We start from the raw sequence: 24,368 nt of genomic DNA on the forward strand, positions 1-24,368 counted from the left end.
ATTCTCCGTCTGACAAAGCAACTCTCAGGAGAATGTTATTGTTGTTTTCAGTCTCATATACCAGAGGTTAACGATGGTTCTCAAGCCTAGGTATTTTACAAACCCATGATGAATGAGAATGGAACCATTCAGTGGATTACGATGGATATGTACACTAATAACAAAAATTTTTGCTGGTTCCAAATTTTGCGAATTTGAATTTTTTAGTATGTTAGTGAGCTTTAATATTCAGGATATTGTGAAAATGGTATCCTACTTGAATTTGTATTATACTAATGGTGAATATTTATGCAAAGATTAATTTTCATGAGATGAAGGGTCTCGCGAATATAGTGAAAATTAAACCCTCAAGAAAATTTCTACTTTTACTGTAATCAAACAGATATTTATAGAATATTAGATTTGCCTTGTAAAATATGCACTTGTCCTTTCATGGAATAATTCTGCAATCTGGGCGTCGCACAATATTTCTGCTGCAGAACTTGTGCATACTTCACAATACAAATCTAATAACCTATGACATATCCATCAACAGCAATTTTGAGCGTACTAAATCGTACTATTCTTGCATAAAAACTACTTTTTTTCACTGGATTCGCCCATGTATTAATGGGTCTCGGTCTCGGTCACAAGCAATCCCGCAGGCTTCTGCAGACATTAATACACAAAAAAATGTGTATTATCACTCCATTTTTATTCAGCAGTAGTTAGTCAGAATACCTAGTCTTGGGAACCGTGATTAACCACTGGTATGCAGGACTGAATGGTACAGAAAAGAACTTTCTCCCGAGAGTTACTTTGTCAGATAGAGGAAAGTTTCTTTGTCAGATGGAGGGAAGTTTCTTTGTCAGATGGAGGAAAGTTTCTTTGTCAGATGGAGGAGAGTGTCTTTGTCAGACAGAGGAAAGTTTCTTTGTCAGATGGAGGAAATGGAGGATAATTTCTTTGTCAGATGGAGGAAAGTTTCTTTGTCAGATGGAGGAATGTATAAATATTGCATAAACAAGAATATGTAATCATATAGAAATTACCTATTGTCAGACTAGAATACCTTAACTTTGAATAATGGCTTTGCTAGTAATTTTTAAGGTATTGGACCTGAAATGCCACTCGGCCATTTCCATGCAGTTACATATTCTTAGTATGCTACTTTGGCATCCCTTGACCCTAACAGAAATTTGCTCTTCCGTAACAACCAGGGAATTCTGAAATGGAATACAGAAAATATGTAAATGAACGGAAAATGGTGATTTTCATAATGGGTCTGCCACCGTAACTAAATTATAATCCATACATGTTTTCAATGTACACCTATTCATCAGTCTGTATGTGTAGTGTCGACGCCAGGAGTGACGATAATTGTTGTTTCCATGGGAGCATCCTTATATCTTCTCTGTACAATCATGAACAATCTGGAACAGATTAGATATATTGTTTGTAACCTTTACCCTGCTAAATTTCTAGAATGGACTGGTCCATCATTTAATTTGGGCAGTACCATTTATCATTTGAAGGGGTGTTCACTGAAAATTTACTGACTGAATAGCAAACAGTGCAGACCAGGGAGACTGCACAGATGTGCAGGCTGACCTTCAGGTCAGCACTGGTCGCAAAGGCAGAATCAATTGCCGCCAGCAGGACAGAGAAATTGAGATCTGACAACTAAATGTATAAAGGTACACATGAAAATTTTATCATCTGCTTTAATTATCATCTGAGATGTCAAAATTGTCTGACAACAATTGATATTTACATCAGAATATCCTTAAATCTAATATGCTTGTTTCTGCTAAAATGACGTCACATTTACGTGCGATGACATAAATGTTTTTGTTGCGACAAAAAAGGAGCGCTACTGAATTTTATTTTCTGTTTCAGATAAAGGACATATTGGAATCGAAATGATGTATACTGTGAAATCATTAATATTTGTGGGGAACTAATTTTCGTGGATTTCGTGGTTTAGTCAATCCACGAAATTTAATCCCAACGAAAACGTAAAATTTCCATTCATTTTATATTCAAAATTTGAAATCCACGAATTCATATCCCAACGAAATTGCCGTTTTGACCAAAACCACGAAATTTGATGCCCACGAAATTAAATGATTTTACAGTAGCAGTATCTTGTTTCACTGAACTCAATACACTCAAAATCTGTTATACGTTGCCAGAATAAATTCCATGGATGTATAATCTCTTTTTCGTGTATTAATAAGGCGTAAAAAAATCATTTGTTTCCGGTATCCCAACCTACCCTAAATTTTTGGCCCAACCCTAACTGTTTTTATGGCCTTGGAGAATATCTTTTTCAACTTTTTAACAAAATGTTGCAAAAATGTACTTTTTATGCTTTAATCAGTGATGTTAGAAATCAACTTACTGATGCTTTAAAGGCATATCCCTTTTATTTGTATTCATTTTTTGACACAAAAATAATTTCTGAAAAGTCTCTTAAAAAAAAAATCCCCCAAAAAATTTTTCTTCTGACCTACCTACCCTAATATTTTTGAGCATGTTACCGGAAACCAAGAATTTTTTTTTTAGGCCTAATGTTAAAACATGATTTTTCTTTATATTTCTTCTCTGTACAGTCATAAACTTGCTTCCTCACATGAAGAATTCTATGCTCAAAGCAAGGCTTCAACGCGTACCTGTGAGGGGCAAGTGATTTGAAGTCAGCGACTCTGACCACTCAGCTGTGGACCCACTACCCTGCTAATTGTCAAAACCATAGAGATAACTGGCATGTAACCTTAAACATTAGCCCTTGAGGTTAAATTTGTTTTAATAATCCCATAAATCTACTGGTATAAGTACATCTACTGTAAAAACAAATATTTTTGCCGAGTCAAAATTTCACTAAATGGAAATACTGAGTATGTTCGCGAGGTTTAATATTTGCGAAATTGTAAAACTGGTATTTGAATTTGAATTTGGAGTTTGAATTATACTAATGGTGAATAGTTAAGCGAGGATCTGTTTTTAAAAGATGTACAGCCTCGTGAGTATAGAGAAAATTAAACCCTCGCGAAAATTTCTGCCTTTACAGTAATACATCTTGGAAGCTTGAAAGAAATGTTAGCTGATGCTTTACTTTTATTAAATCTAGAATCTATAAAATCTTATATAAACACTTACAATACGAAGAATGCCCCAATCAAAGTTAGTCCGGCCATCAGAAGGAAGACAAATCCATTCATTATTGTTAAAGTGGCTGAATAAATGGCATTGTTGCTAACTGAGCCGACCAATGAACACAAGGTCTCCACAAAACCAATACTAGCAAATATGGCACCTGAAACAGTAATACGAGAAGTAGATAATTGAGCCGTGCCATGAGAAAACCAACAAATTGGGTTTGCGACCAGCATGGATCCAGACCAGCCTGCGAATCCACGCAGTCTGGTCAGGATCCATGCTGTTCGCTTTCAAAGCCTATTGCAATTATAGAAACTGTTAGCGAACAGCATGGATCCTGACCAGACTGTGCGGATGTCGGTTTTCTCATGACATGGCTCAATTATGTTTTTATTTTTACTTTTTACAAAGATTTACAATATGAAAGTCATATGAGTATATTGGGAGAAATCTTACTACTTCCTGTAATAACCAACGACCTTAACAAAAACACTTTATTCATTCATTACACAGGAAGTCCCTTGATTTCATAAACTTATCAGGGTAATATGCAATTCCATTAAAGAATGACTCCTTTTCGATTCTGTTCAATGAGTATTTATATACAAACAACCTTTTAAACTTTTACAAGAACAATGGTGTACAAAAATAAAATGTTAATGAAGATCCTTTGGAAATATTGACAACAACCAACCAAAAAAGCAGACTATGACTGACTGAACTGGAATATTCATGAGAAATAATGAAATGTGCAAAGCCCTTAGCAACAGTTTTTCAAGACTGTCACTAATTAAAGACAAATCGGACAGTTTTCTGTTTGTATATAGGCAAAAATTTTCATACCGAACAAATTTCTTTAAACTTGGTGTACTGACTGAGGGCCAAGTTTAAAATGGCAGTATGTATTAAAAATCATACTTAGGTACCCGGGCTTGATCTTGAATTATCTGCTCTTTCTTGTTAAATCAAAATTGTCCATAGGAAAATTTTTGCCTATATACACAGAAAACTGTCCAATATGTCTTTAAGCTCTGAAAGACAACTGTTGTGATATCTAATAAAATCTGTCAAAAAATCCATTGGAGGCATAGACCTGCTAAATTTCTGAAATGGACTGGTCCATCCTTCAATTTGGGCAATACTATTTATTATTCGGCATAGGCTGATCTTGGTCTGCACTGGTTGCAAAGGCAGAATCCATTACCAGCAGCACGGTAAAGGTTAAAACCTCTAAAGATCACTGACGCAGTAAAGAAAAATCACATGTTAAAACTTGAAGAGGAACAACAGACCAACTTTGGTGACAACCTATCAAGATTTTGAGAGAAAGTCATTTACAGGGTTTCAACTTCAGCCCTGGTGACCCTTAAAACGAGCCAAACAGAACTTGAGGTCCATGAAATTATGCTACAGGCTAAGTTTGGTGAAGCTCAATCAAGCGACTCACAAGAAGGTTTTTCTATATTTTGCTCTTTTTGGTGACCCTACACCATTCCAATTGGAACAATCTTTACTAACACAAGACAGGTTCATACAGTCAAGAATATAAATGAATCATCAATGAAAAAAAGTGTTTTTTCTCTATTTTTAGCACTTGTGGCCCATAAAAGGGCCCAAGCAATACCATCTAAATAATTTTTTAGTGAGGTCCACACAACTATGCTGCTGATGAAGTTTGATGAGCATCCATGTAATGAATAAGAAGACGATTCAAATCATTTTTCATCACCAATTATGCTCAAATAAAAACTGTCCAACTGGCTAAAGAACTGTTCTAATTACGCATAAAATTTATATTTCCTACTCAAGAAATCAAGGGAGACAATTACATGATATAAAGTTAAGAAATCAAGGGAGACAATAATATTATTATTACATGACATAGTAAAGAAATCAAGGGAGATAATTACATGATTCAGTAAAATACAGTCCTGGTTTAATCCTTACTGAAGTTGAACACTTCAGTTCCACTTCAAGCTTATTATGTTATTAGACTTTACTAACTGACATTGTTTTGAGTATTTTCAAGAGTTATTAGGCTCGTAAGTGTGGTCACATATCTCAATTAATCTAAAATGTTGGAAAGTGGTGCAGTTGATCTTACAAGAAGTCATTTAATTGTTTTTTGTTGTGGCCAAGATAAATTAAGTGCAATAAGGCAGAACCAAATGAACAAAACTGATTAGATCTTGCTTTTGAAAAAGTATTAAATTTAAAAAAGAATTTAAAAATTTAAAATCAAAGAAGACTTTAATTTTAATGGTACATGTATTTCTATTTTTCGCTCTAGCTGCCTCCATAAGGGGCCAAGTAACCCCATTTGAATAAACTTGGGACAGGATCATATAATGATGCTACATACCAAGTTTGATGAAGATCCATTAAGCAGTTCATGATAAGAAGTTGTTAAAGGTATTTCTATTTTTTAGCTCTAGCGGCCCCTGATTGTTTAAAAGTATTTCTACCTTTAGCTCTAGTGGCCCCTAAAAGGGGCCAAGTGCCCCCATCTGAACAAAGTTGGAAGAGGACCATATAATGATACCACAGACCAAGACCCATCACACCCGCCCGCTTAGCTCAGTAGGTAGAGCATCGGTCTATGGATCGTGAGGTCATGAGTTCCATCTGATCCATGTGGGGAAGTTGGCAGTTACTTGGGGAGAACAGGTTTGTACTGGTACAGAAACCAGAACCACTGGTTAGGTTAACTGCCCGCCGTTACATGACTGAAATACTGTTGAAAAACAGTATTAAACCCAAAACAAACAAACAAAATCCATCAAGCGGTGCAAGGTATGAAGTCATTGAAAAGTATTTATATTTTTTAGCTCTAGCAGCACCTAAAAGGGGCCAAGTGGCCCAATTTGAACAAACTTGGGAGAGGACCATATAATGATGCTACAGACCAAGTTTGATGAAGAACCATCAAGCGGTTCATGAAAAGAAGACATTTAAAGGTATTTTTTTTAAGCTTTAGTGGCCCCTAAAAGGGGCCAAGTGCCCCCATTTGAGCAAATTTGGAAGAGAGCCATATAATAATTATGCTACATACCAAGTTTGATGATGATCTGTCAAGCCGTTTATGACAAAAGTTGTTTAAAAGGCATTTCTAATTTTAGCCCTAGCAGCCCATAAAAGGGGCCAAGTGCCCCCATTTAGGCAAACTTGGGAGAGGACCATATAATGATGCCACAACCAAGTTAAATGAAGATCCATCAAGCGGTGCATGATAATAAATGGTTTGAAGGTATTTCTATTTTAAGCTCCCTTATTTGAACAAATTTATTGGACCTGACCAAGATGAAAAAGACAAAATTTTGCGTTATTCTGACCAGTAGTTTCAGAGATGATGCCGGAACATCCGCCCCATACTAATAGCACATCCTGAACCTTACGTTAATTTTTTTTTGGTGGGGGGGGGGGGGGGGGGGGGGGTGCTTGATTTAACATCGCACCGACACATGATAGGTCATAATTTATGGCAACTTTCCAGCTTTAATGGTGGAGGAAGACCCCAGGTGCCCCTCCGTGCATTATTTCATCACGAGTGGGCTCCCGGGTCGAATCACCGACCTTACGTACCTTCCGTTAAGGTGAGCTAGAAGTCCACATATGGATGCTTCTGACCAAGGTTCTGATCAAATGCGGCGAATACCGTATCTATCAAGCAATGCGTGTGTGAGATGGCCTTCATTGAAAGTCTGATTGAATTTTAATGCAATACAATGTTTATCCAAAGAGCTATAAAAATAACAAGAGGGCCATGATGGCCCTATATCGCTCACCTGTTATCATTGCACTTGAGGACAAGAAGGCCCTCAGAAAAAATATTTATGTCCAAAGGACAGGAACAACAAAGGGAAGAAATTTAACCAAAAAGAAAAAAAATTCTTACAAGGTATAGATATGTCAAAATACAACTAAAAATTGGAGGTACCATCCATGTTGTAACACAGAAAAGTGGTCTTGTGTTTTTCCCTACGGACAATAATAAAAAAGTTACTAAAAATAAGCTATTTATAGTAACGTAAAAGGGAAGTAATTAAAACTAATAATATTGTAAGCGAACAAAAGAAGGATCTGCCAAGTAAATCTGCTGACATAAATGAAATTTCAGATCAGTATCTTCATTAGTTACGGAGATATACCCATTTTAATTTGAAATAAAGGGAGGTAATTTGACATAAAATCAGTCCATAGTTATCTACCCTGATTGTATTAGTCCAACTAATAACAATAATGAAATTTCAAATAAGTCCTATAAGTAACTTACTGATATAAATCCATTTTGATTACAATCAGGGGAGGTAATCAGATATAAAACTAGAGCTATCACTAAAGGTGATGAATGTACCCCCCGCATGCACTGACACAGTACATTGCAATTTGACGCACACAAGATTGCATAATTATGTGGACTGTATGTATATAGACTGTATGTATACAGTATAGTAACAAAAAACAAAGTCCCATAACTATGCAGAATATTTATCTAAAAGAATGTAACATGCACCATGCACAACTAGGGTTGGTACTGATCACTTGTGTGAAGTTTCATTAAATTGTGTGTAAGGGTTTGGTAGATTAGGCATGCACAAGATTGCATATGCAGACTGTATGTACATAGTATGTTAACAAGAAACAAAGTCCCATAACTCTGCAATTTTTGTCGCTGAAAGAACCTAACATGCCCCATACACAACTACTGTTGTTACTGATCACTTGTGTGAAGTTCATTAAATTGTGTCAAGGGGATGAGGAGAGATGGTGCGCACAAGATTGTGTCTATGTATATAGTATAGTAACAAAAAAAAACAAAGTCCCATAACTCTGCAAATTTTTTTTCTGAAAGAACCTAACATGCCCCATGCACAACTACTGTTGTTACTGATCACTTGTGTGAAGTTTCATTAAATTGTGTCAAGGGGATGAGGAGAGTGGTGCGCACAAGATTGTGTCTATGTATATAGTATAGTAACAAAAAAACGAAAGTCCATAACTCTGCAAATTTTTTTTCTAAAAGAACCTAACATGCCCCATGCACAACTACTGTTGGTACTGATCACTTGTGTGATGTTTCATTAAATTGTGTCAAGGGGATGAGGAGAGATGGTGCGCACAAGATTGTGTCTATGTATATAGTATAGCAACAAAAAAACAAAGTCCCGTAACTCTGCAATTTTTTTTTACTAAAAGAACCTAACATGCCCCATGCACAACTACTGTTGGTACTGATCACTTGTGTGAAGTTTCATTAAATTCTGTCAAGGGGATAAGGAGAGATGGTGCGCACAAGATTGCGTCTACGGACAGACGGACAGACAGACAGACAGACAGACGGACAGACAGACAGACAACCTGAAACCAATATACCCCCCCTTACAACTTTGTTGTCGGGGGGTACAATAACTCTGGAACCTATGATTGGATCTGATTTGTCATGGAATCCAAGATTTATTGTTGCTGAAGATATTTTTGAAGTTTGTATCAAACAAAACCATAAATGAAGTCTCTATATGGCTGCAAAAGCCAAAATAGCCAATTTTGGACCTTTAAGGGGCCATAACTCTGGAACCCATGATGGAATCTGGCCAGTTCAAGAAAGGAAGCAAGAACTTGTGGTGATACAAGTTGTGTACAAGTTTGGTTAAAATCAAATCATAAATGAAGCTGCTATTGTGCAGACAAGGTCAAAATAGCTAATTTTGGCTGTTTCAGGGGCCATAACTCTAGAACCCATTATGGGATCTGGCCGGTTCAGGATAGGAACCGAGATCTTATGGTGACACAAGTTTTGTGCAAGTTTGATTAAATTCAAATCATTAATGAAGCTGCTATTGTGCAGACAAGGTCAAAATAGCTAAATCTGGCCCTTTCAGGGGCCATAACTCTGGAACCCATAATGGAATCTGGCCAGTTCAAGAAAGGAACCAAGATCTAATGGTGATACAAGTTGTGTGCCAGTTTGGTAAAAATCAAATCATAAATAAAGCTGCTATTGTGCAAACAAGGTCAAAATTGCTAATTTTGGCCCTTTCAGGGGCCATAACTCTGGAACCCATAATGGGATCTGGCCAGTTCAAGTAAGGAATCGTGATCTTATGGTGATACAAGTTGTGTGCAAGTTTGGTTAAAATAAAATCATAAATGAAACCACTATTGTGCAGACAAGAAATTGTTGACGCACGCACGCACAGACGACAGACGAAGGGTGATCACAAAAGCTCACCTTGTCACTATGTGACAGGTGAGCTAAAAAGATCAACAACTTGAAAGGTGTATAGAGCAAATCTCGCCAAAAAAAACATGACAACTAAATGAAATCTTGTTTACTGGAAGTGACGCATTTCATTTGTATGCGAAAGCAATTACCCATCGGTAAATTAATTATCACCGTATGACCACACTTCTTTTAATGGTAAGAAACATGTACTTTGTGTCTTAAGACTAGTTCACATTAAACTAATGTTGTTTTAGAAGCTAACATGTATTTAAATGTAGTTTTAACGACCATACTCGCCGATGTTTGTTTTTACTAAGATAACGCTGATTCACGCTCTGACAGGAGATCTCGCTAGATTACAGCCAGTTGCCATTCTGTGTATTTTATACTTCCTTGGTTTATCTTTACCCATTTGACAGAACTTTAATGCAATACAATGTTTATCATTACCTATTTGACAGAATTTTAATGCAATACTGTAAAATCATTTAATTTCATGGGCATAAAATTTCGTGGTTTTGGTCAAAACGGCAATTTTGTGGGGATATGAATTTGTGGATTTCAAAATTTGAACATCAAATGAATGGGAATTTTACTTGTTCGTTGGGATTAAATTTCGTGGATTGACTCAACCACAAAATCCATGAAAATTATTCCCCCACGAATATTATTGATTTCACAGTACCTTGTTTATCAGCAGGTGTAAGGCACGACATCAAACTTCGGATCATCGGAAAAGACAGACCTGTAGGAGCAGCTATCACAGTAACTGAAAATTTAAAAAACATGAGTCTGTAACACTAGATAATTTTGCAAGGCTAAATTTTTGCTATTTTTAAAATCTGGACTTAGTCTGCAAGGTATTATAAGGTAATATTTAAGACATATGGATAGCTTGTGAAATAGCCAGGGCTATTTAGACGTACAACGTATATTAATAACAGAATTTTTGCAACAATTCATTTTAGCGAAATACTAATAACAATCAAATTATTAAGAAAATTAAACCATCACTGAAGTGAACAGAGATTGAACAAACTTTAACTTAAACGTCCGACAGAGATATAACATCAATGACACTCGTCAATATATTAGACGATTTCAAAATCTTTACAGTCACTGTGACGTCCCTTGTTAACAAAGTGACCTTAGACTTAACCATCAATGATTATAATTGTATGAAACTGGTTGAGAATAACAGTCTTCAAATACTCACAGAGGAGTTGGTTCATTTGTAAAAATTTAAATCTATTTCTACCCATTCTGTGGATTTTCTTGATATGATTTCATAATACATAATTTATATATGAGCCGCACCATGAGAAAACCATCATAGTGGCTTTGTGTCCAGCATTGATCCAGACCAGCCTGCACACCTGCGCAGTCTGGTCAGGATCCGTGCTGTTCTCTAACAGTTTCACTACATGCAATAGGCTCTGAAAGCAAACAGCATGGATCCTGACCAGACTACATGGATGCACAGGCTGGTCTTGATCCATGCTTGTCGCAAACACACTATGTTGGTTTTTCTCATGGCGCAGCTCATATGTATTACTGTGAGATCATTTAAATTCGCTGGCATGAAATTTCGCGCAAACGTGAAGAAGGACTATTTCGCGCGGGCTTAAATTCGCGCATTTTCAATTTTAGAAAGGGAAAATATAATAAAAAAATAATAATAGCGCGGTCTTAAATTCGCGCATCGGTCCTAGCGCGAAATACGCGAAAATTCGTCCTACGCGAATAAAAATGATTTCACAGTATATCATAACCTTACCGCTATATAAAACAATGTCTGTCTTTGCCAACCCTTCTACAACATAGGCAACAGCACCAAAGATCAAACTATAAAATGCAATGGTATCATCCGCAAAACATCTCTTAAACAGGTATACTCCGCCGATTCCAAACAGCGATGACACAGCCATTTTTACCGCTCCAAACCATCCAATCTTTGTTGATGTCCAACAAAAGGGCCGCCCTAACTGGTACAAGACTTCTAATGACATGCGACTCAATGCTGGGATGCCCAAGAAGAAAAATCCAAGCATAAGCAAAATGTATTTTGCGCGTTTAATTTTTGAACCATCACAGAAATAAAATTTTACCGACTCTGCGATACTTTTCACCACACTGCTCCGCTGTCCTTGCATTTGATTATTTTGCATAGTTTCTGGGACTAGGAATATCAAAATCACAACTCCAACTACAGAAAGGCACGAAATAGCCACGGAAGGATAAAAATAGCCATATTGTTCGATTAAATGTCCGGACACAAGTGAGGAAATAGTGAAAGATAGTCCTACTACTAACTCAAACACAACTATTGTGATCGTCCGCTGTCTACCAGGATATGTTATATCGGAGACAAATGAAAATAGCAACGCAAAAAAACTGGTATAAGTTCCAGCAAGCCCATCTATAATATTTCCAATAATAACATAAACTAAGCTTAATTTGAAATACACAACGATCGTGAAAATCGTCATTCGAATAGTTAGACTGGTCAAACACAAAAAAAGCCCAAACTTTCGTCCAAAAACATCTGAATACGACGTCCAGACCAGATTTGCAAACATTGCCGGAAGTAGAACGGCTACGTTAAAATATATCATCCATCGCGCCGTGTCCTGTTGAACTTTTGTAAACTTTTCGTACGATGGATCTGATTTGTTCTCAGAACAAGCGTTAAACGTAGCATGTCCTTTCGATTGGAGCAGGTACATATTTTGTGGCACAATTTCCCCCGGAAGCTTTCTCTCATCATTGCCTTTCATTACTTCTTGAACGTACTGCGGAACTATATACATAAAAATTCCACCCGCAAAAATATAGCACGCACACATTGGGACAATCATTGACCGCCTTAACGTAAAACCTTTCACTGCTTCGCCGACAGATGGCCCTGAAGACGTTCCATTTTGCATCTGTTCCCCTGGATCAAGGAGCGGCGAGTTTTCATTGGCCTCACAGTCCTGGTCTCGATTAGGTCCCTCCATTACGGACAAGATTCAGAGCACCTTAACTCTTCATGTCTGCCTTATCGTATACATACACCTGTTAACCTATGTCACACCCGTTACAGGATATCCAATTACGAGATAGCAAAACAAAGCTCGGGTTCTGGCCATTTACCTGAAAAAGAATGAAATTGTCATACAAATGTGATACAAATATAATAGTGTAAGGCCTTAATTAAAAACCTGTTTGCAGTAACGCGACCCAAAAATTTTTGTTTGGGTAAGGAATATTTTTTTTGCATATAATCATATCTAGGGAAAAAAAACTTTCATCTGACTGGCCAGAAAAGTTGGGTTGCAGAGATTTTCACAGGTAAGACATGTTACTGCAAACAGATATTTTTTAATGATAGCCTATCAAAAACAAAATCTAATCTGCATGTAATTATTGTTTCGCGATTTATTAATCCAACTATCTGGTGTAATAAAATCAACTAAACCCTTACCCTGCTAAATTTCTAAAATGAACTTGTTAATCTTTCAATCTGGACAGTACCATTAACTGTTAAAAGTGACGCATACAAAAAAGATTCTCACTGAATGGCGAACAGTGCAGATCATGATCAGACTGCACAAATGTGCAGGCTGGTCGTGATCTACGCTAGTCCCAAAGGTAATCATGTCCAGAATGATAAGGTTAAATCTATTCATTTTTTCACATGTATTTCAAGTTTTTTCACTGGTGGTTTAACTAACACTTTATCATTTTCACTAACTCGGCAAAAGATGAATGGATAAACGTATTTTTTTTCGACAAAATTTCTCAAAAAGTTCTCCATCAAACATTCACACACTGTAATTTAAGGTTTAGAAGTATATCACAAAATAACAGATTTTTTTAGTAAATGAACAGCACCTTGATGCAAAACTTATCTGTCCAATACATGCATTACTGTTCTGTCCCACAGAGTTGGATACTTAAAATATTCTTAATGAGTTGTCCCCCTTTGAATAAGAATGTCATTTGTAAAGAAATAAATGTAAACAATTGTCAAAAATGATGTTTTACCTAGTCATGCTAGTTATGTAAAGTTTAAACACTCGCACGATGTTGCAAATGCATCAAAACGAAGACATGTAACAGCTTTTTCAAAATGGTGAGTTTTTAAAGGCACTGAACTGCCCAGAAGTGTGGCCCCTTCATGCAGTCCCTTTCCAGAATTCAATACATACATGAATAAATTGACAATGGTTTTGTAGAATAATATAAATGTTTTATATGCTGTTAAATTTTCATGTAAAACAATGCTTTCTTTCTATGATTTAATGACGTTCGAACTTTTTTCTCCGAAACATGGACCTATACCTTAATATTACAGACAGAGATAGATCAAACATTAGCACAGAAATTACAAAATTTAACGTTTACCCGTAGTAATTTTGAACCGATTTCGATTTATAACCTAGGCAACAAACTTACTTTTTTCCTTGCAATATGAATATGCTATCAACATAACACAAATAAATGAGAACTAATTCCCTGATCTAAGGAAGACAATAGTCCATATTGTTTATATTATGTGACAATGAGTCACGTTTTTAAACCTCATATGATATTATAAAACACTACATAATTCATTATTTACATTTGCTATTTACTATAACAGGCCATATCATGTATATGAAGACAAATGTCATTTAATAGGACAAAACACGGAACTAATTTTAGGACGTGCTCTAGTTTATTTACTAATGTAAGCTAAAAATAACCAAAATAAATATACAATATTACATAAGAAACTGCACAGATTTACTAGTATTAAGAAATCCAGTTTCTGATTACCTCAGAAAAGTTTTCTCTTTTCCATTACCTTGCATTTTCCCTATAAAACTGACCATTGCTTCCAATCTGACCTTTAAGATATTTCAATCACATGTTTATACAGTCCCACATTTTGACCCCCAAGTTCTGAAATCATTGTGTATCACTCATTTTTTTAATTTCCTGGTCATAAATAAAGCACTTAACCTGGTAAGTGTCAAAACTTTCAAAGCATCTCAAAAATTAACATGCTGAACTGGTATTGCATGTATGTTTTGCCGTATTTTCATGGAAAACGAGAGCTTCTTTTGAAAAATAAAACACTGGTGACTGTGCCTCAAAAGTAGTTTTATAATTTAAGAAGGCCATAATAAATTAATTGATCAATAATCATCCCCACTATTTGGACTGCTCTTTTTTTAAGACATAAAACCATTTTTATTAAACAAGAGGGTCATGATGACCCTGGATCGCTCACCAGAGTAATATGTGCTACATGTTTCAAATGTCAAACTGATGATTTTTAGAAATTTTTGAAAGATTAAGTAACCCCTAGGGCAGGGCCAATTTTACCCCGAGGGTCATGATTTGAACAAAGTTTGTAGAAGTCTACTAGGCAATGTTACATATCAAATATCTAAGATCTAGGCCTTCTGGTTTATTTTAGAAAATTTATGAAGATTTCCCTATGTACAATCAAGTAACCCCTGGGGCTGTGTCAATTTGACCCGGGTGGGGGGTCAAGATTTGAACAACTTTTGTAGAGGTCCACTAGGCAATGCTACAGGTCAAATATCTAAGCTCTAAGCCTTCTGGGTTTTTTTAGAAAATTTTGAAGATTTTCCTATGTAAAATCAAGTGACCCCTGGGGCGGGGTCATGATTTGAACAAATTTTGTAGAGGTCTACTAGGCAATGTTACATGTCAAATATCTGTGCTCTAGGCCTTCTGGCTTATTTTTAGAAAATTTTGAAGATTTTTCTATGTACAATCAAGAAACCCCATGGGGCGGGGTCAATTTGACCCCGGGGGTCATGATTTGAATAAATTTTGTAGAGGTCTACTAGGCAATACTACATGTCAAATATCTAAGCTCTAGGCCTTCTGGTTTATTTTTAGAAAATTTTTGAAGATTTTCCTATGTAAAATCAAGTGACCCCTGGTGCGGGATCAATTATGACCCCGAGGGTCATGATTTGAACAAATTTAGTAGAGGTCTACTAGGCAATGCTGCATATCAAATATAAGCTCTAGGCCTTCTGGTTTATTTTTAGAAAATTTTGAAGATTTTTCTATGTACAATCAAGAAACCCCATGGGGCAGGGTCAATTGGACCCTGGGGGTCATGATTTGAAAATTTTTTGTAGAGGTCCACTAGGTAATGCTACAAGTGAAATATCTAAGCTCTAGGCCTTCAGGTTTATTTTTAGAATTTTTTTGAAGATTTCCTATGTAAAATCAAGTGACCCCTGGGGTCATGATTTGAACAAATTTTGTAGCAGTCCACTAGGCAATGCTACATGTCAAATATCTAAGATCTAGGCATTCTGGTTTATTTTTAGAAAATTTTTGAAGATTTTCCTATGTAAAATCAAGTGACCCCTGGTGCGGGGTCAATTTTGACCCCGGGGGTCATGATTTGAACAAATTTTGTAGAGGTGTACTAGGCAATGCTACACGTGAAATATCTAAGCTCTAGGCCTTCAGGTTTATCTTCAGAAATTTTTTGAAGATTTCCTATGTAAAATCAAGTGACCCCTGGGGCGGGGTCAATTTTGACCCCAGGATCATGATTTGAACAACTTTAGTAGAGGTCCATTAGGCAATGCTACAGGTCAAATAACTAAGCTCTAGGGCTTCTGTTTTTTGAGAAGAAGATTTTTTAAGATTTTCCTGTGTAAAATCAAGTGACCCCTGTGGCGGGGTCAATTTTGACCCCGGGGTCATGATTTGAATAAACTTGGTAGAGGTCCACTAGGCAATGCTTCACACCAAATATCTAAGCTCTAGGGCTTCTGGCTTTTGAGAAGAAGATTTTTAAAGTTTTTCCTTTCGGTTGCCATGGCAACCAGTTCAGTATGGAATTCAATTCTTTGAACAATTTTTCAAGAGGACCATCCATGGAACATCCCTGTGAAGTTTCATCAAAATTGGCCTGGTGGTTTAGGAGATGTTGTTTAAAGGAAAGTGTGGACGGACTGACGGACGCCGGACGGTGAGCGATCACAATAGCTCACCCCGAGCACTTCGTGCTCAGGTGAGCTAAAAAAAACACAAAAAAAAACATCTTCAGAACTAAATATCAAATTTTATATTTCAATATTTAAAGTATTTTCTGTACATCAACCTTAAGCCTGCCGGCAATTAATAATTCTTCTTTTGTGACCATGCAGTCTGATCATGGTCCGCGGAATTTCACACCCCTGATTTGTGATGGGCAATCTAACATCAAAACTTTGAAGGACGGAAATATTTAAATGGAGAATAAATCACAGTACTGTCATGTAAAGTTATTGGTTTTATCGCTTATGCATATGGCGTGTAGACACGGTAAATGTTAACCGTGTACTGTACATACATTAGGTTTCAATCACCATAAAATTTGTACAACTGATAATGATGTTTCCTTGCTCTGGATTTAACATTTTATGACGAAATTCCATACTCAGAGCAAAATATTTTACCTGGTGTAATTTTCGGCAGTGTCTCACTGCCTTCTTCAGCACTGACTGACTGGCCGTTAGTGGTAGGTCAGGTGACATAGTGACATAGGAAGGTCACTTGATCGGATGAGAGGTCCATGCATAGACGAAGGAGCTCCAGGCACTCATCTTGAATGAGTGATGGTCTCCGCTGTTTTATCTCTATAGCCTCTTTGGCTTTGCGTTTGATAAATTCACTTTTGCTTGTCATTCACAAAAAATTTGTATTTTTGGAAATTTTTTGATAATTTTTACATAAATTAATGAGGATTTGAATCCTCTTTTGATACATGCAAGTTTTATTTGACTTTATCTCGTATTCGCAACAAAATCAGCATATTTAAACCCAAATCGGCAGCGATGAAAATTTCATAGAAAATTTCCTCTAAACATACTATTTTGGTCTTCGACTGTTTGACGCGAGTGGAGATATTGCCTTTAAGAATAAGAGCTGTCTGATGACAGCGCGCTCGACTATTCGAAGAATTGATTGAAGAATGGGGTCAAAATATTTCCACGGATATTCAGACAAAAGAAATAAATAGATTAGACAAACAATGTTCCTGTATTACTTTGATTTCGATAAGTCTTGCACTAAATGGCAATATATTAGCCAATTTCAAAGTCCAAAAAGGGCCATAATTCAGCCAAAATAGTTATGTACTCTTGCCTACAGATGGAAATCATAACGATAAACAAGTGTTCAAAGTTTAAAAGCCGTATGTCAAATAGTTTTGACAAAACATGGACTTGTATGAAAACAGAACCAATTTCAAAGTCCAAAAAGGGCCATAATTCAGCCAAAATAGATTACAGAGTTATGTTCTCTTTCCTACAGATAGAGACTATTATACTAAACAAGTGATAAAAGTTTAAAAGCCATATGTCAAACACTTTACAAAAAATATGAACTGGTACGAAAAACTTAACCAAGATTTCTAAGTCAAAAGGGGCCATAATTCAGCCAAAATCTTTGATGGAGTTATGTACTCTTGCCTATAACTGAACATGGTGATGGTAAACAGGTGTTGAAAGTTTCAAAGCTTTATCTCAAAAGACTTTGTCAAAATATGAACTGGTACGAAATATTAACCCAGATTTCTAAGTCAAAAAGGGCCATAATTCAGCCAAAATCCTTGATGGAGTTATGTGCTCTTGCGTATAACTGGACATGGTGATGGTAAACAAGTGTTGAAAGTTTCAAAGCTTTATCTCAAAAGACTTTGTCTAAATATGAACTGGTACGAAAAACTTAACCAAGATTTCTAAGTCGAAAGGGGCCATAATTCAGCCAAAATCCCTGATGAAGTTACGTACTCTTGCCTATAACTGGCCAAGGTGACGGTAAACAAGTGTTGAAAGTTTCAAAGCTTTATCTTAAAAGACTTTGTCTAAATATGAACTGGTACGAAAAACTTAACCAAGATTTCTAAGTCGAAAGGGGCCATAATTCAGCCAAAATCCCTGATTGAGTTATGTACTCTTGCCTATAACTGGCCATGGTGATGGTAAACAAGTGTTAAAAGTTTCAAAGCTTTATCTTAAAAGACTTTGTCAAAATATGAACTGGTACGAAAAACTTAACCATGATTTCTAAGTCAAAAGGGGCCATAATTCAGCCAAAATCCTTGATGGAGTTATGTGCTCTTGCCTATAACTGGCCATGATGATGGTAAACAAGTGTTGAAAGTTTCAAAGCTTTATCTCAAAAGACTTTGTCAAAATGTGGACTGGTACGAAAAACTTAACCAAGGTGTGACGCCGACGCCGACACCGACGCCGTGGTGAGTAGGATAGCTCTACAACTTATTCTTCGAATAGTCGAGCTAAAAATAACTCAGTATTTCCTAGGATTGCATCAAATTTAGTTAGACTGCAGGTTGCAGCAGTGTGATTTTGATATGATTTTACAATTTATAAGCAAATGTGACAAGAGAAAGGAAGTGTCTCGGGGTACAGATCCGTACCTCTAGAATCTGATTCTAGAGGTATTGATCCGTACCTCTAGACAAGCCTGTTAGGGGTTTTCAAGGGGTACGGACCTCCTTTTTCTGGATATGTAGGGTTATATATATCTTAAATTTTGCTGAAAATGAAATACAAAATAAGACTTAACCAGTGTTCACCTAAAACTTGGATCTAAATGGTTTACAGATACCAGCGTTCAACCGACTGTTTACCTTCTCTTTCAAAACCTAAATAACCGAGGAACTCCAAATGAATACACTGTTCCGTGCCGATAAGTTTGTTGTAAAATAAACTATTGATAACAGATAATGAGTGCTTGTAACCCTTAAATGAATTCTATTTGAAATTCAGCAGAAAAAAATATTAAGCATGATAATATGCACCTATTTATTTTGTTATTTAACAAGATACAATGATAATCTGCACAGAACTATCTGTTTAATAATCAATTAACCGACATTAAGTAAAAGAAACTGTTTGTGAATAATTCCTTGTATCTCGTAACGTAACGTAACAAATGTGTGGAATACATAAATACTCTAAGGGTTAATTATCATTAAAAATAGTTTTTCCCCAAGATATTTAACTTTTTTTTTGGTTTAATCTTTATATCTTTTTTTCTGCCAGTTCGAATCCTCATGATTTATTCGGTGTTCCTCGGTTATTTACGTTTCAAAAGAAAATATAACAAATCGGGTGAACGTTGTTATCTGTTTGTCACGGTATAGAACTTGAATATTAAAACGGGGAGAAAATGTGTAGGCGGCCGGATAGCTCAGTCGGCAGAGCATAGGAACCGTATCCCTGGAAGGCCCCGGGTTCGAGTCCCGGCCTGGCTGCACATTTTCTCACCCTGTGACATGTTAACCATTTAGATCCAAGTTTAAGGTGAATTCTGATGGATTCTTAATTGTTATTTCATTTTCAACAAAATTTGAAATGTAAATGACCCTTAATCTCTAGAAAATCGGAGGCCTGTACCCCTAGAAAACCCCTAACAGGCCTGTGTAGAGGTACGGATCTGTACCCCTAGACACTTCCCAAGAGAAATCTCTCTTAGATACATGATCTCTACTTTTCTCTTATCCCGGGACAATTCCAAGTCAGTTTTATCATACTCAGTAACTCTTGTGGTTCCTGGTTCCACATCCAGTGTGAAGCCTTTGACCCTGATCGTTATTCAAACCTGGTAAATAGCAACCAAACATTTTCATGGTCCTGTACATTATGTGAGTCCAACAACTTCACTATAGCTTCAAATGTATCATTATCCTCATACGAATCTAACAACAGTTACTCTTTATTATCCGACACCACCACAGATACTGAGCACCATCCTACCCAAAGTCCTCGTCCAATTAAAAAGAACTATTTTTCTGGCCTCAAGACCCTCATCGTCAATTTCCAATCCATAGTAAACAAAAAACCTGAGCTGCACTCCCTACTTCAAACCGAAAATCCGGACATCATTTTTGGTACAGAATCCTGGTTAACTGTAAACCATAAAGATAATGAAATATTTCCCCCTTCCCTAGGTTATACCCCATACAGTTTAGACAGGAAAACAGGCCAAGCGGGTGGGGGTGTATTCATCTTGGTCAAAAACAATATAGTGGTCTCTGAAATGAAGGAGTTACAAGCAGATTGTGAACTCTTATGGTTAAAGCTGGAATTAGTAGGTTCTAAGCCCCTTTATATAGCATCTTATTACAGACCACATGAACATGATGAGGACAGCTTAACAGAATTTAGAAAATCTTTAGACAAGGTCAGCAAACTCAAAGGCAAAATTTGGATTGCCGGAGACTTTAATTTCCCCAAGCTGTCCTGGGACTCCGAGGGCACACCAACTCTCAAACCTGGCTGCTCTCACAGTAGAATTTATGAAGAATTCATCTCTATCATAAATGATTTCTCTCTTCAGCAAATGGTTAGTCTCCCTACACGGTTAAACAACACTTTAGACCTCTTCCTCACCTCAAACCCAACTCTGGTCAAACATGTAAACACTATGGCGGGATTGTCCGATCATGATATAGTACAAGTACACTCAGATGTTAAGCCAAGGTTCAATAAAATGAAACCCCGCCTAGTTCACTTATATAAAAAAACAGATTGGTCAAAATTTCAGCAGTTCATAAAGTCAAAATCCCCTTCCCTGTTTAAAGGTTTTAACACACGGTCTGTTGAAGACCTATGGTCAGAATTCAAAGAGGTTCTATCCGAAGGTACGAACCTATTCATTCCAACCAAGAGAATAGGCTCAAGACCCCAACTACCATGGATTACCCAAAGCATTAAACGTCAGATTAGGAAACGAAATAAGATGTTCCAAAAGGTCAAAAACAACACCAACCCAAAGGTCAAATAACATTACATAAATTTTAAAAATCTTGTCAGGAAAAATATCAAACAAGCACATGATAACTACATAGATTATGTCTTAGAATGTCAAGATGATCCGGATAACCCACAAACAGGTCAAAATTTCTCTCGTAAGAAACTTTTCTCCCTTGCCAAAAATGCCAAGCAAGACTCCCAAGGCATTTCCCCACTCCTAGAAAATGGTCAAATTCATACGGATGATAAAAAGAAGGCCAATATCCTCAATCGTCAATTCCAGTCCGTGTTCACCCCAATGCATATATGTCACCTCTCAAACTGGGCCAACTCTGTAAAATGAAAGTGCAGTCTCTACTCTCTATACCAACTGATTACCAACCAAATTATCCCAAAATGCCAAAGGTCACTATAGGCATAAATGGTGTTCAGAAACTCCTTTCGTCCCTAAAAATAGATAAAGCATGTGGTCCCGATGGTCTAAAGCCAATCCTTCTTAAAAATCTTAGTGAACAAATCTCACCACTAGTCACTAAGCTCTTTCAAAGGTCCCTTGACACGGGCACTATCCCAGCTGACTGGACCAAGGCCAATGTCACTCCTTTATTTAAGAAGGGTGACAAAAGCAATCCTGCAAATTACCGGCCTATATCCCTAACTTGCATCCTATGTAAGTTACTGGAACACATCATAGCCTCTAATATTACCAAGCACTTCCAGGTTAACAATGTCCTCTATGACCTACAGCATGGGTTCAGAGAGGAAAGGTCATGCGAAACGCAGTTACTCGAACTTGTAGAAGATCTATCCCGAAACTTAATTCAAGGCCACCAGACGGACCTGATACTTCTGGACTTCTCCAAAGCATCTGATAAGGTTAACCATCTAAAACTTCTGTACAAACTTCATCAACATGGCGTTCAGGGCACCACGTTGCAATGGGTCAAGTCTTTTTTGATTGGCAGGCGCCAGTCTGTCCTTGTGAATGGTGAAACATCAGAAGAAGTTCCAGTAACGTCCGGAGTCCCACAGGGCTCCGTCCTAGGCCCCCTTCTATTCTTACTTTACATTAATGACCTGCCTGAAAATCTGATTTCACAGGTTCGGTAATTCGCCGATGACACTGCTGTCTACTTAACTGTAAATAGTCCTGCCCAAGAAACCATCCTCCAGCAAGACCTAAATAGGTTACAGATATGGGAAAGTAAGTGGGACATGGAGTTCAACCCCTCAAAATGCACTGTTATGAACATAACAAGGTCAAAAAACCCTTTTAAATCAAAGTACACACTCCATGGCCAAGTCTTGGAAACAGTTCCTGATGCAAAGTACCTCGGGGTCACTATATCCTCAGATCTAAATTGGAATAAACACATCAATTTAGTCACGTCCAAAGCTACCCGAACACTAAACTTCATTAAACGAAACATCCCATGCAAGAACCCAAAAGTTCGAGAAGTAGCTTATAAATCACTAGTCAGGCCACAGCTAGAATATGCTAGCTGTGTTTGGAACCCTTACACCCAACAAAACATCCACCAGATCGAAATGATTCAGCGGAGGGCAGCGCGATGGGTAAATCATGACTACTCCCCTTACAACAGTGTCACAAACATGCTATGTCAGCTGAGATGGCGTACCCTTGAAGATAGGAGATCTGATTCACGCCTCCTTATGTTCTACAAGATAGTGAATGGTTTGGTTGCTGTGCCACTCCCCCCATCCCATCTAACTAGACATATGCATCCCCACTCCTATACCCAGATCCTCACTCCCTGTAATTACTATAAGTACTCCTTCTTCCCAGCCACCATAGTACTTTGGAATGCTCTTCCAGTACAACTTGTGCAAGCCCCCACCCTGAATCACAGACACTTGGGGGTCAGAACCTGTCACCTCTCCCAATCCGCCCCTGCCAACCTTCAACCAATATATTTTCGCTTTTTAAATCAAACTGAGCACATGTCTCGATCATACAACAACTTCTGTTACCATTTCAACATGTTTAAAAAATCTCCATTATGCTATCAATGCTCAGAAAAACTAAAGACAACTTACTCCGAGCGTTTTCAACACAAACTAGCTTGTCCAAGGAATAGGAGAATAGATCCCAGCTTGATGTCAAATTTACTACACAGAGCCGGGACACAGACAATATCGTTAGTGGTTAAAATAAAAATACTTGCCAATGACGTCAACTGCCGCGGTGTTCGAGAGAGTACAGACGCTGGTTCTGTGAGCTTATTTTTGGGCAGGGCCGCGGGTTCGCTCCGCGCTATGGGCGATCTTTTTTTCCTTTTTTAGGTATTTTTTTTTATATCTTGAGAATATATTGTTTAAAAAGAAAATGAAAATATTATATTAGAAAAAGAAAAAAAAGAATGCCCGAAGCGCGGAGCGAACCCGTGGCCCTGCCCAAAAAACTTCTTTCAAATCCAGCGTCTGTACTCTCTCGGCCAGCACGGCTGTTGACTTTCTAAGCAAGTATTTTTATTTTAACCGCTAACGATATCGTCTGTGTCCCGGCTCTGCGTAGTAAGTCTGACTGCGCAACATCAAGCTGGGATCTATTCTCCTATTCCTTGGACAAGAAAATCGTGTTTACATTGCGAAGTAAGTTGTCTTTAGTTTTTTTGAGCATTGATAGAGTATGGGAAATTTTCAAACATGTTGAAATGTTAACAGAAGTCGTTGGATGATCAAGACATGTGCTCAGTTTGTTTTAAAAAACAAAAATGTATTGACTGAAGGTTGTCAGGGGCGGCATGGGAGGGGGAGGGGTGCTGACCCCCAAGTGTCTGTGGTTTCTGCTAGTTTGACCAATTAGAGCTAGATAATCCGTTCCGTGGTCGTGTTTGAGAACGAATAGCAAAGTTATGCAAGTTCATTCTCTTGTTAAAACCCGATAATTTCTTCAAGAACTGGTGTAATTACAACTGACTTACTGTTTCTGTATTTTTAAGAAATCGTTTTACTGCTGTCGTCGCAATTTTCTGTTATTAAACAACATCTGTATGCCACAAGCCACTTTGTTTACATTTCTTTCCGTGTACAGTATGGGCTAAATTCTGGTTCGGACTACGGAACACAAAATCCGGAATCATAGATAGAGCCATGCAACACTACAAGCACCTGGTTTGCACTGATGGTAGTTTTACGCAAATGGGTAAGTACCAAACGTTTGCTGCTTTTAACCTCTGAAGTAGCACTCG

The 24,368-nt window shown here is 37.3% G+C and overlaps 1 protein-coding gene across 3 annotated transcripts; it reads right to left on the reverse strand.

The window, feature by feature from the left end:
- Positions 1-146: 146 nt before the first annotated feature.
- On the reverse strand, positions 147-24,221 carry LOC123542346 (solute carrier family 46 member 3-like). Of its 3 annotated transcripts, none has more exons than XM_045328154.2 (5): positions 24,102-24,221; positions 11,142-12,499; positions 10,050-10,133; positions 3,142-3,298; positions 147-1,412 (listed from the first exon to the last, which is right to left on the reverse strand). In XM_045328154.2, exons 2-5 carry the CDS (start codon positions 12,361-12,363, stop codon positions 1,319-1,321), a joined length of 1,557 nt encoding a protein of 518 aa, XP_045184089.2. In that variant the 5' UTR covers positions 12,364-12,499; positions 24,102-24,221; the 3' UTR covers positions 147-1,318. The 3 variants fall into 3 exon arrangements, with proteins under 3 accessions (XP_045184089.2, XP_045184088.2, XP_053387496.1); XM_045328153.2 differs by lacking the exon at positions 24,102-24,221 and adding an exon at positions 13,805-13,925; XM_053531521.1 differs by lacking the exon at positions 3,142-3,298.
- Between the last annotated feature and the right edge of the window lie 147 nt (positions 24,222-24,368).

This window comes from Mercenaria mercenaria, chromosome 19, assembly GCF_021730395.1.
Source record: "Mercenaria mercenaria strain notata chromosome 19, MADL_Memer_1, whole genome shotgun sequence".
Taxonomy (NCBI): Eukaryota; Metazoa; Mollusca; class Bivalvia; order Venerida; family Veneridae; genus Mercenaria; species Mercenaria mercenaria.